General features: G+C 41.0%; 1 protein-coding gene across 4 annotated transcripts in view; it reads right to left on the reverse strand.

The window, feature by feature from the left end:
* Nucleotides 1-1,177: 1,177 nt before the first annotated feature.
* SUSD4 (sushi domain containing 4) overlaps nt 1,178-12,553 on the reverse strand; it is a 111,688-nt gene continuing 100,312 nt past the window's right edge. For all 4 annotated transcript variants that reach the window (XM_077340366.1, XM_077340348.1, XM_077340374.1 and 1 more), the window contains 4 exons: nt 7,596-7,787; nt 5,485-5,629; nt 3,515-3,897; nt 1,178-1,727 (listed from right to left, as the gene is read on the reverse strand). In XM_077340366.1, coding sequence (XP_077196481.1) covers nt 1,699-1,727; nt 3,515-3,897; nt 5,485-5,629; nt 7,596-7,787 — 749 coding nt within the window. In that variant the 3' untranslated portion in view covers nt 1,178-1,698. The remainder of the gene's footprint in view (nt 1,728-3,514; nt 3,898-5,484; nt 5,630-7,595; nt 7,788-12,553) is intronic.

Consider the following 12,553-nt stretch of genomic DNA (forward strand, 5'->3'; position numbering starts at 1 on the left):
ATGTCTTGAGTGTCACTAATTTATCAGCAGCTTCTTTAAAAAATATTCTGGGATGAGTTCAACACATCTTTCCCCCTTAAAATCTCAAACAGAACATCTCTGTAATATAACAATAGTGTGAGCACCAGCCATCCGAGTCCCCTGTGGGAAGATGATGCAGAATATCAATAAAATAAATATCTTTGCAAGAGCCCCATTAAAAATAGCTCCCTGAGGGTTGTAATTCCGAGCAAACCACCTAGGCAGTAAACCCCACTGAATTCAGTAGAATTTATTTCTGAAGAAACATGTTTTAGGATTGTGCTGTAATTATCTTCTGTATAAATCTGACTATAGGACTGAAAGAAACTTCACCTGTAATTGGACTCAGCACAATCACATGGGAAACCCCTTCACAGTAACACAAAATTTACCAGCTTTGACTGCACAAGTGGATGGCTGCTTCAGAAACACAGACAATACTTTTTCCCCATCAGGTTGGTCTAAGCAACTGTTCCTTGCTTATTCTGAGTCAGACACAATACATGCTGTGAACAGGTCTAGAATGACCATGCCTAAGGATGTTTCCCCCCCATTTTTCCCCATAACTTGGTGACATTCATAACCATGTCATATGCAGTCAAGTCACAGTAATATTTCACAAATAAAATACATTTATTCTTTACCCCAAACATTCCTCATCCTTTATTATATCATGATTGGAGTTACAACTCCACTTTTCTAATTTATTCCACAGAATGGTAAGACTTCTTTTTGGCCTCATATTTTTGTTTGCTCTGGCAATTTCCTTAAGTGAGATCACCATGAGCTAGATAAATGTTCTTCCCCCCAGCTTGGTGTAGCAGTCAAGGGTGGCAGAGTCTAATTTGGAGAACTGGGTGTGATTCCCCTCTCTACCACCTGCAGCCAGCTGGGTGATCTTGAGCCAGTCACAGTTATCTCAGAGCTCTCTCTGCCTGACCTATCTTGCAGGTATCTGTTGTGGGGAAGGGAAACGTAGGATAATGGTAGCTGCTTTTGGATAGTGAAAAGCGAGGTACAGCCCCCCCCCCACTGCTTTTCTTGTGTGGAATATCTTCCACCTGGAACCTCCTTTGCTACAGCAGGGAGGAAACCACAGATCAGTGCTGTTGTCTGGAAAATTTGGTCAATGCAGATCACTCAAAGAACCTTCTCGTTTATTTTAATTTCAACACTTTTATTTTTTTCAGAATAAGTTAGGATTGCTTTTAAGTTGTAGTCCATCATAAATATGAAGCAGCTTTGATAAAGCAAAATTTACATAAACTGACATGTTTTCTTTAGGCAGTTTGTACCTGTACCATAAATCACTCTCAGTGACCGTTTCTAAAGAGCTGTTAAGATTTCCTGCGATGCAGATACACACTCGTCACTATTCCATGAAACTACCGCTCTTTTGCCGTGACTAGTCTCATCAAATCCTCAGGATTCATTTTGTAAAGCTGCTGTTGAATAGCTGATGCTCTCAACCCCCAAAGTTGATTAAGATGTGCGCACAAAATCTGGTGACGTTATCATGTGGAAGATTTATAAAAACAAAAATACCCTTCCCCACCCAATTTTTAAGCAGTCTTTATATAGAGATTTATATAGATATATAGGTATGTATACATATGTGCATGATTCTTTCTCCCCTCCCCCCAAGGTGTGAGCAAGTAATAGCAAGATTTGTGCAGATTAAAGGTCTTCATCCATCAATGGAATTTCTAGAAAATAAAAGAAAGAGTTAATCGGGTTTTAATTGTGAATTCTCTGAAGGGAGGGCCTGAAATTTTAGTTAACTATAGCATACCATTAACAGGGCCATTGTTGGTAAAAGGTTAAGGCACTTAAGTGTACATGGATTCAGGCAATCCATTTTTTCCACTGCATGGTAACCACAGGGGAAGTGCTTCATACAAATCAGCCTGATAGCTGGCAGTGCCTTCAAGCAATCCTTTGAGTGCCCCAGTCAGTGTTCAGCAATGTACTTGGGATCCCTCATGCGTTTAAAGTCTTCCATACATTCAAGAAAAATTTGGTGTCACGTGTATTAGCACACTGAAAGCAGCAAGCATTTAGTAAATCAAATGTTTAAGGCAGTCAAAGTGAGAAGTCCTAGGAGTGAGTCTGCTGTTCTTCATTTTGCTCTGAACAAAACTGCATAAACATTTCCAATATTTCCAATATTTCAACTTAGCTAGGGTCTATTGTATTGTATTTAGGGCAGCTGATCATGATCTCACTCAAAATGGGGGGCTGACACCAGTCGATCATGGCTTCAGTTTAACCCATTTAGTTGAGAAATCCAGGCTGATATAATTTCTATCACTTTCTTCAATACCAATGTGTGGCCGCAGAATCTAATCAGGTTTAGTTAGGGCAGTTAGCTTCCTTCTGCTCACATCTACTGACAGCAGGCTGCTTCTCTTTTTACTGATGTAACACATAAGGTAGATTCAGATGGGCATAACATATACTACAATCAGATCACCTAAAATTCAAGGTGTGTAATGAGAAAATCAACAACGACAACAAGGTAAGTGTTTGTGTGTGTATGTGTTCTTGACAGAAAACTAGGCAGCTGCTATGCTGAATTTTGTTAAGATTCCAGTTGTGCATTCCTCTTTTTTTGAAAAAAGTAGGCTGAAGAAATTGGGCATGTATATTTCCATGGCTGCCTTCATGCTCCAGGTGCAGGATGCAACCTGGATTTGCCACACATTTTAACAAATGTGTGATCCCCTGAAGTATCTGAGAAAACTAGGAAACCAGCAGGAAATGTTCAATTGTTTCCTTCACTACAAATATAAACTGCTTAATAAAATGTGGCTGATTGTAAGGGTTGTTGATTAACCTTAAGATCTTTTTTGTGCAAAGAAGAAAACTTGCCCCATTTGAGATGAGCCATAGTTAGGCCTTCAGCTGCACTGCACACCTTGTGCTTCAGAAGACAGAAATCAATATTTGTGAGCATTCGGTTTGGTGGCACTTTTGAACTTGGGAGGATATCACAATGAATAGGTGCACCAGAGGCTGTTGTCCATGCTCTGTTAACATTCTGTGGCTGCAAAGCCATGTCCTTTGTGGCAAGGGAGCCATAACTCAGTGCTAGAGCACATGGTTTGCATGCAAAAGGTCCTAAGTTCAATCCATAGCATCCTCCGTTAAAAGGAGCAGGCAGCATCTGATGGGAAAGACTCTTCTCTGCCTGAAAAGTTCCATAATTCAGAAATAGGCAATACTGGGCTAGATGGGCCTTAGTATAAAGCTGCTTCATGTGTTCATACCCAACCCACTCTTTCTGATAAGGAATTCTTACACACAACCTTTTGGTGTAACTTGATGTGAAGTGGTAATGAAAGTTAGCGTAATTTTTTTTTTATGTCAGAAGCAAAGCATACAAAAAGCCAGGACACAAAAAGGCCAACTGTGAGACTAGGCTGCTTCTCCAATCTCATGATTTCTTCACTGACTAAAGTAAGCCCATGTAATGTTCAAAAATCAAAATTACCATCTGCAATGTCAATGCTTGGGCTGGTGGATGCCACTTCCCCGGTGGTGCTGTTGATAGCATCAGTTCTCTCTGAGACAGGATGTGCTCCCACTTGACACACTGAAGATGTATACAAGCTTTGAAGGAGTTCAGAAGAACCTGAAATGCTGTCACAGGTATCAAATTCAGCTGGCAACCTGTCCAGGTCTTCTGGACCAGGATAAGCTGGAGGGTTCTGATCATCTGCTTGTGAGACATACCCCTGGCCTGCAGGGGACATGCATGCAGGTGCCAAGCCATTCAAGCCACTGCTCACAGCTTCATCATAGGAAGGAAGCATGACAGGAACACCATCCACCACCACAAAGTCAGGGTCACTGCTGCAGCTCTCCTGGGCACCTCTACATGGAGACAGAACACAGAGTGTGGATAAGTAACACCATATTTCTGGCAACAGACAAGGTTCTGTGACTACAGTGGTTTTTAATCACCTGAAAGAGAGCTAATGCATCATTAATATTTACTTCAGAGATATGCAGCAGGAGTCTGCTAAGACTGATAGTCGTATGCAGTTTATCACAACTCCAACAAAGAACATTTTAGAGAAGGAAAGCAAGCAGCTGTGTAGGGCAGATAAGGAATTTTCTGTATTCCTCATTGAACATCAGCCTATGAAAAGATTTCCAGAATTCTGGGCATACAAACCTTAGGGAAAGAACATTTGTGAAATCACTGTATACAATTTTGTTTTTGTAATTTACACTTCTTAATAATTACTATGACTTTTTGGCAAATTATGTAGGTTATTCTCATCTAAATGAGTGTTTATTATTATGGACAATGCATCTGGAACTCTATGTTGTAACTAAAGCTTCAGGAGTTGCAGAAAGATAGCGACACATATTTTTGTCTAAGCATATTAGTTGCAGTTGTGCAATTTAAGTATCTGTTGTCCCCTAGGCCTAAGTAAATGCTGAGTGTCATAACCTGGAAGTTCCTACACCATAACAATCCTACAGCTCCCTAGCTTAGAATGCCAGTGCCTTAACAATTTAAGTTCTAATGCTATTCTCCTTTGGCAGGCACAACTATGAGTATAGGATTGCACCATAAATCTGTCAGCTGTTGAAATCAATAGGACTAAATTGTTTAATTTAAAATGGATTGTGCCCTATGGGTAATATGTAGCCATTTAGGAATTTAGATTCCTATCAATTTGTCATTGCTTTCTGCAAAGAGTCTTAGAAACTAGTTGGTGATGGGGCTGAGAATTCTGTTTTGTAGATTCTTTGGCTTCCTTCACAGAACTAGAGTACGATAGATAAATGAAGGTACTCTATAATAGATATTTCCTAATTAGGGTATACTGTTTCTCACTTTGTTAAAACATACACGCCATTCCATTTGTATAGTTGGAAGACACACACACACACACACACACACACACACACACACACACACCCTTATAAAGAGATCATTGGTACTTAGCAAAAAGGCCTAGTTTAACGGATATAATTTTCAAACCATTTTGACTCCGATCCCTTCTCCTAATAAGTCTTGGTGTTATAGTTTCTCAATTTAATTCATACAGTAGTTTTTAGGATGCTCTGTAACATATAGCTGCATGTTAAAACAGAGCACAAGTGGAACGCTGGTAGCAGTAACTGCCACAAACTTGTATGTTGTCATAAGATTTTCCTCTGCATTTGGACAGGTTAGGAGGTTGGCCACTGAACAATAAACATGGGGAGAAAAATGGATTGCAACTGAAAATGGCAACCTCGTGTTAAGTCTCCCCCTTCCCCTTGTATTGCATATTACAATTTATATCACTCTGAGGTTTCTGCCTCTAGGGAAAACATTCTGCACACTGACATAGGAACATGAGGTAAATTATTCTATATTCTACCAAAGGAAGAGCATAACTTCGCCCCATCACATCAGGTTTCCTACTATGTTATTTGAAAACAGAAAAAAACAGAACTGACCTTGGAAGGAAGTGTGCTTTAAATTTGGTCTGAAACATTCTGGCAAGAATAACTAACAGAAGCACCAGAAGAACACTGGTAGCAGTGAATGCCACAATCTTCCATGTTGTCAGGAGAGTTTCTTGTGTGTTTGGCCAGGTTTGCTCTGTGGCAGAAAAGAATAATGGAAGACAGTCACATGTATAACGTAGTTTATGCAATAGTCGTTTCATATTTATTATTATTATTATTATTATATTTATATTTATACCCCGCCTCCCCCCGAAGGCTCGAGGCGGCTTACATAAACCCGTCCCCTAAAACCATAAAATGACAATAAAAACCAATGATTTACAATAATTGTAACAGCGATGGCGTAGCCTACTCATTTGCTCTCCGCATCCTCATCTACGGTGGGGGGTGACGCTCTCTACCGCCAGTTTGTGAGGGGGGGGGGCTGATCTTCTTTCCGCCCGGCCTCAGTTATAAGCCTGGCTTATAACCAAGCCAAATTGTTCTACATTAGTTCTCATGCATAAATATAAACTGGCCTACCCCTTATGTTACCATATATACTCGCATATAAGCTGAGTTTTCCAGCACAGTTTTTAGCACTAAAAGACCTCCTTGGCTTATACGTAGGTAATTGATTAACAGCCTGTCCCCAGCCAGACAATCGCAGCATTGCATTTGCAACCTGAGCTCTTTGCAAGTGAGCTAGTTAAACTTTGCCTTCTGCAAAGATCAACTGAGCTCTTTGCAAGTAAGCTAATTGCTCCCAGCTAACCATTGCCTTCTGCAAATATCTTGAAAGCTGGCAGCTTGAAGGACATCAATGGTTTGACTGAGGGATTCTGATATTTTTCCCCTTCTTTTCCTAATCACTTAGGAAGGGACTAAACCCTATGAAGATAGGTTGAGGGACTTGGGAATGTTCAGCCTGGGGAAAAGGAGGTTGAGAGGGGACATGATAGCCCTCTTTAAGTATTTGAAAGGTTGTCACTTGGAGGAGGGGGGATGCTGTTTCCGTTGGCTGCAGAGGAAAGGATGTGCAGTAATGGATTTAAACTACAAGTACAACGATATAGGCTAGATATCAGGAAAAAAATGTTCACAATCAGAGTCGTTCAGCAGTGGAATAGGCTGCCTAAGGAGGTGGTGAGCTCCCCCTCACTGGCAGTCTTCAAGCAAAGGTTGGGTACACACTTTTCTTGGATGCTTTAGGATTTTGGGCTGATCCTGCATTGAGCAGGCGGTTGGACTAGATGGCCTGTATGGCCCCTTCCAACTCTATGATTCTATGATTGACTTCTTCCAAACTATTCTTTTGGTTTCTGTGGGTGGGGTGGGTTTTGGGGGTGCTTTGGGATTTACTGTTTCTTCAGAGTTTCTTCTTTTTTCTGAGGGGCAGCATTGTTTGCCTTTTCTTCTTGGGATTGTGTTTCTTTTAAAAGTTGATTTTTACAGTTCTTTATTTCAGTCTTTGATTCTGGGGGGGGCACTGTAGCCCCCAGTTTGGTAGCTGTTGTACTTGCTGTAGTAGGTTGCCAACTTTGGTACTATTGTTCTGCTCTGGTTTGCTGGCCTGGGGGGCACTGTTTGGTTCTCCTGCCAGAGCTGTTCTCACAGAGCAGTTCTGTCAGTGCTCTCTCAGGGTGTCTGGCATCAAGAGAGGAAGGGAAGGCAATTGTAAGACGCTTTGAGACTCCTTTGGTTATTTAAAAGCGGGGTACAAAAACCAGCAGCTATTCATCCTCTTGACTTTTCTGTATTTGTTGGGAGGGAGGCTGGATGGGAAAGCCTGTAATGATTGAGCGTGGACTAAGCACTTAGGCCACCTTGTAAATTTACTAGTAGCCTACTGCATTTCCCACCCTCCGCTTATATGTGAGTCAATAAGTTTGCCCAGATTTTGTGGTAAAATTAAGTGCCTTGGCTTATATGCAGGTCGGCTTACATGCAAGTATATACAGTATGTGTTTTTAAGACTATGCATAATACCTCTCACATTAAAGCAAGCGCACACACACAGTTAGGTACTGAAAAAATACCATACAAATTCAAACAATCGTCTTTGGTTTAAATGCTTAATTTTCATATCAACCTTTGAGTCCTGAGTTTTTGGTTTTTACCTGTTTTGACACAGTATACTTGATATGAAGGAAACCATTCTCCATACTGGCATGTAATATATTTGTAATCATTGGTGAGAGTATAGCCAGGATCACAGTAGAACTCAACCACAGTTCCATGGTTGTAATGCTCACAAGGCCGCGGATGGCATATGTAATCTCCATGAGTCACCACAGGAGGTAGTGGACAAACTTAGACAATAAAAATAAGAAAAGTGAATTAGAATGATTTTAGCTATTTCTCAGATAAGAGACTCCCAAGGTGGCCTCTTTTAACAACCCAACATCAACAGAAATAAATGGAAAATAGTATTGTATATAGTACAATATCATCCCAATACACAAATACTTGCCTAAATATTAAGAACCAATATACCAGCAAACAGTGGTCTGTTCCTCTTGTACCAGGACAATCTGTTATTCATTACCTTATATCGTATTACCTTGAAGATGGTTTCTGCTGTTTAATATTTTTACTGTATTTTTCAGTATTTTTATTGAACTATTGCAATTTTAATGTTATTTAGTTCTGCTCATGTTAATTAGTCAACTGGTCTGAGAGCATGGCACATAAACATTTTTATACTGAAGTAATAAATTAAAGCTAGCATGACACAAAACAATTATCATACATCAAAAAAGCTATTGCAATTGTATCACTGTCTTAGTCAAGGTTAATTTGTAATGAATGACAAAGAAAAATGTCTATGTCTATTATGTCCTTTATATTTTGAAATAAAATGCTGATTTTCCACCTTTCCCTTCCTTAACGTGGGTGTCATTGGTGCCCATGCCAGGCTGGGCCCATGTGTACAGTGCCCCTGAAGGGACACGGAGCGCCAAACAGGGCATTAATCGACCCCACAATGGTAGGATAGCATTGGCATGCTACTTCACCCTCATGCAGGGATGCCCCCCCCCCGCAGTGCATGGAAACTATATGCCCCCGAGTTCTGCATGCGCACACGGACTGTGTGCATCAGGGGATTTTGTCCCCCGTGTGTACATGGGACGTGGTGGTTCCTGATTCCTGCCCTGCCCTGCTGCTAGGAATCAGCAGCAGCCTGGTGGGGCTGCCATGCATAATTGACCTAGATAGGACAATACAAGGGCCAAGCCAACAAGAAATGAGATGGGAGGTCAGTGAACCTAACAGGTGCTAATAAAAACCACAACATATTTGGTATGGACTTCATATCTTATACTGCAATCCCAACCTGATTGTACTGAACACTTTGCTAGAGAGATCACAGATTCCATTTAATATTGTGGGGAGTAATCCTAGTATCTGGAAAACTCAGAGCACCACATAATGAAGTGCAATGTTTTATATATTTATAAATATATATAGCCTGTCGCTCTTGAACCAGTCATCTTGGGGCAGGTTACAATCAATACAATAAAACCATACAATAAACAGTGCATTTAAAACTTCTATAAAATAAATGCAAAATTAGTTAACAGTAGCACATTGCCTTCCAGTTAATATGCACGAAGGTGATTATCAAATAAAGCTCTCTCTCACTGAGGGAGGGGAAATATAGGAGGAGAAACCAAACTGGCAGGGGGGGGGCAGTGGTGTTCTAGATCTTATGTGTGTGCTGGCCTCAACCATAAGTCTGACGGAAGAGCTCCGTCCTGCAGGTCCTGAGGAACTATGCTACAGCCTGTGCGGTATAGTGGTTAAAAGAAGCTTCTTATCTGGCAAGCCAGGTTTAATTCCCCACTCCTCCACATGCAGCCAGCTGGGTCACTTCGGACTTGTCACAGCCCTGATACAGCTATTCTGTCACAGCTCTCTCAGCCTCACCTACCTCACAGGGTGTCTGTTGTGGAGAGAGGAAGAAAAGCTAATTGTAAGCTGCTTTGAGACTCCTTCGGATAGAGATAAGTGGAGTGTAAAAACCAACTCTTCTTTCCGAGAGATGATTCTCTCAGGCAGGAGCTTTGGCCAAGAAGGCTCTACCGGTCACTGGCCAAGGTGTTCTCCAGAGGACATATTCACATTCACACATGGATATAATGGTCTACACAGCCTGGGTGAAGAAGAAAGGATCTCTTAGTATGGACTGGGAAACATTCTTTTCCATTGGACAGGGTGCATATCACTCTCAGCACACACACACGGAATTAGTGAGTCTTCTGCCTTTTCTTTCCACCCTGTATGCTCCCAGTTTTTCAGAATACAACTAACTAGAAGATTACAACTAACTGATACTGCAGGCCCCATTATGATAGTGCCACCTAGATGATGGCCTCCATGCTTCCTTGAGTCCCATGATTTTTAACAGTGGTGTGACAATCCTGATCTCCATTTACTGCACTGGACAAAACTACCAAACACATAAATTATGTAATTACTCAAACCCTATGATACACATTAGACTGTTACTATGTCTACTTCACTAATAAGTGAAGATGATAGGTTATCTGTAGTGTTCGTTTACGCATGAAACTACCTTACACTAACTCAAACCAAAGTCAGTTTTACAATTGGTAAGGGGCTCTCCAGGATGAAGAGTTTCATGTCATGTGCTACCTGATCCTCTTTAAAAATACAAATGCCAGAGACTGAACTCAGGACCACTGGCATGCTAAGCAGATGTTCTACCACTGAGCTATGGCCTCTCTTATAAGACAATGGTATGATAACTGCATGAGAGCTGTTTATAAAATATCTTAACTTGCCTGCCTCTGAAATGACACACAAAGAAATGTACAATTTGTTAATTTGTATGAATAGCAAGAAGACTATAATAGGTCTGTCAACAGTAAACAATTTTATTACATGAACATTATATGTACTTACCAGTTTTAATTACTATTAATTGTGATTTAAAAATGGCAGCTTTTATTATTTAGTTTGATCTTATGCATGAATTCTATGACTACCAAAATCCTGGAGATCATGGGGACTTTAGCCCTAAAACATATTTTGCTTTGCCAAATCTGTGAAAAAATGACAACAGAACTAGACCATCAGCAAATGCCCCTCCATCACCAAGCAATCATAGCCAAAACTCTTGGAGTATGAAAAAAAAACCCTTCCAACAAAGCGAAGATTGAGTCCTGGCACCCCCTGCTAGAAATTAAATACTGGTAGTTTCCAATATTATACATTAGTTTCAAAATTAACATCAGAAAGACAGACTGGTGCATATCTTGTTCAAGCGGCTGAAGCAAGTTGAAGGGTGTGCTGATCCATTTAACTAGGCTTCAGTGTTGAAATCCTGTTGCTAGAGTTTTAATTTTAATAGATGAACTTGGATGCACATGTATTATTTAGCAGCTTGAGATGACAGTGGAGGTATAAAGATTTGGGTTAGCTAAAAGGGTCAGTCTCTCCCTTCTGAGAAAGGAAAAAAGCAGTTCACTGCTCCCCTCTATGGACAGCAGTGTTTATTTCATGCTTCTATTATGCTGTGAAGACCTATCACCCAGATATAAATAATGTACGCACCAATGCACAACAGCAGATTTGCCACAGAAATCACAATTCAGTAACTTCTCCCCATGCATCTAGTAACATGAATAATGTATTTCAAAAGTAATTTTTTTTTTTGCTGGAAAAAAGCACAAGACATTAAATGAAGCTTCAAGAGAAGCTGATTATAATGTGCAATTCTGTCTATTCCACATGCCCTAGAGAGATGGCTTTGTTTGCATTTTCACTAGGCAAGGCTTTATAAATTATAATAATTTGAAACTAGAGCACGTAATTCACACAGAAAGCAATATTCTGCATCTTTTGCAAGCTGGACTGGACTCAGGGGAAAGCCAAATGATTCATTAGAAAGTCAGCAAAAGGTCTGAAATGCTTGCCTTGTTTGGCTTAAAAAACAACAGTCCTCTAAGTGCGATAAAATCAAGGGGAAGGAAACTGCCTACACACACTAAAGTCATCTCTCTTAATGAGCAAATCTCTGACAAGACTAATCTTAACTGATTAGGGGACAGTATTACTTGCTGTCTTCAATCAATCTCCTGATTTTCTATGTAAACATCTTTGTACTTTTGGATTCATAACAGCAAGTCAGGTTGTCAAAAATTGGGTCAAGACAGAACACTCATCCAGCAAGAAGCATGAAAAGGTTTCCACCAGAGAGAGAACAATTGCTTTAAGAAGCAAAATTGCAAATTTACTGTAAACACCACCTGCCACTGTCCCTATGATTCAGAAACTCCAATGTATTAATGATATTAGCAATCAAAACCAGTAGTTGGAACTAAGAGACACCTCAACTTGGGGATCTAGAAAATGGCCTTGTAGCAATCACAAACGGCATGTAAAAGACAGGCATGGATCCACTATATTTCACAGAACCATTTCTGCCTGTATAAAGCATGCTTTCTTATGCCCCCTCCCATCTTGGGGGGCCCATATCCAGCCTGTGCTGAGGCAGCTGCATTGGTTGCCAGTTGTGTCCCGGATCAGGTTCAAGGTTTTGGTATTAACCTTTAAGGCCTTACACAGTCTGGGACCCATATATCTGCGAGACCGCCTGTTGCCCCATGCCCTCCGCAGGCCTTGCGCTCTGCGGGTTCCAACTTATTGGTCATTCCTGGCCCCAGGAAGGCTTGCCTGGCCTCGACTACCTGGTGGAATTATTATTATTATTCGATTTATTGCCCGCCACTTCCTTGCGGCTCGTGGCGGGTTGCAACATACTAAAACCCCATAAAATCCATTAAAATCCAGTTAAAACAACTACAGTCCAGCAATTATTAGTTAGCAAGCTAACCCGGCAAGATTGGCTAATCCACTACCCTTTTCCCCTACTAGCAGGTGAAGAGGGGCTATTGGTGGTACCCATCTCTAATCCCAATCCCAAATCCCGAGTCCCGGGGGGGGGCATAGATGTTAGCCTTTGCCTCAACTGTAAACCTGGCAGAAGAGCTCCGTCTTGCAGGCCCTGCGGAACGATGGAAGATCCCGCAGGGCCCGCAGCTCACCCAGG

This window comes from Paroedura picta, chromosome 1 (assembly GCF_049243985.1).
Source record: "Paroedura picta isolate Pp20150507F chromosome 1, Ppicta_v3.0, whole genome shotgun sequence".
NCBI classification, from domain to species: Eukaryota; Metazoa; Chordata; class Lepidosauria; order Squamata; family Gekkonidae; genus Paroedura; species Paroedura picta.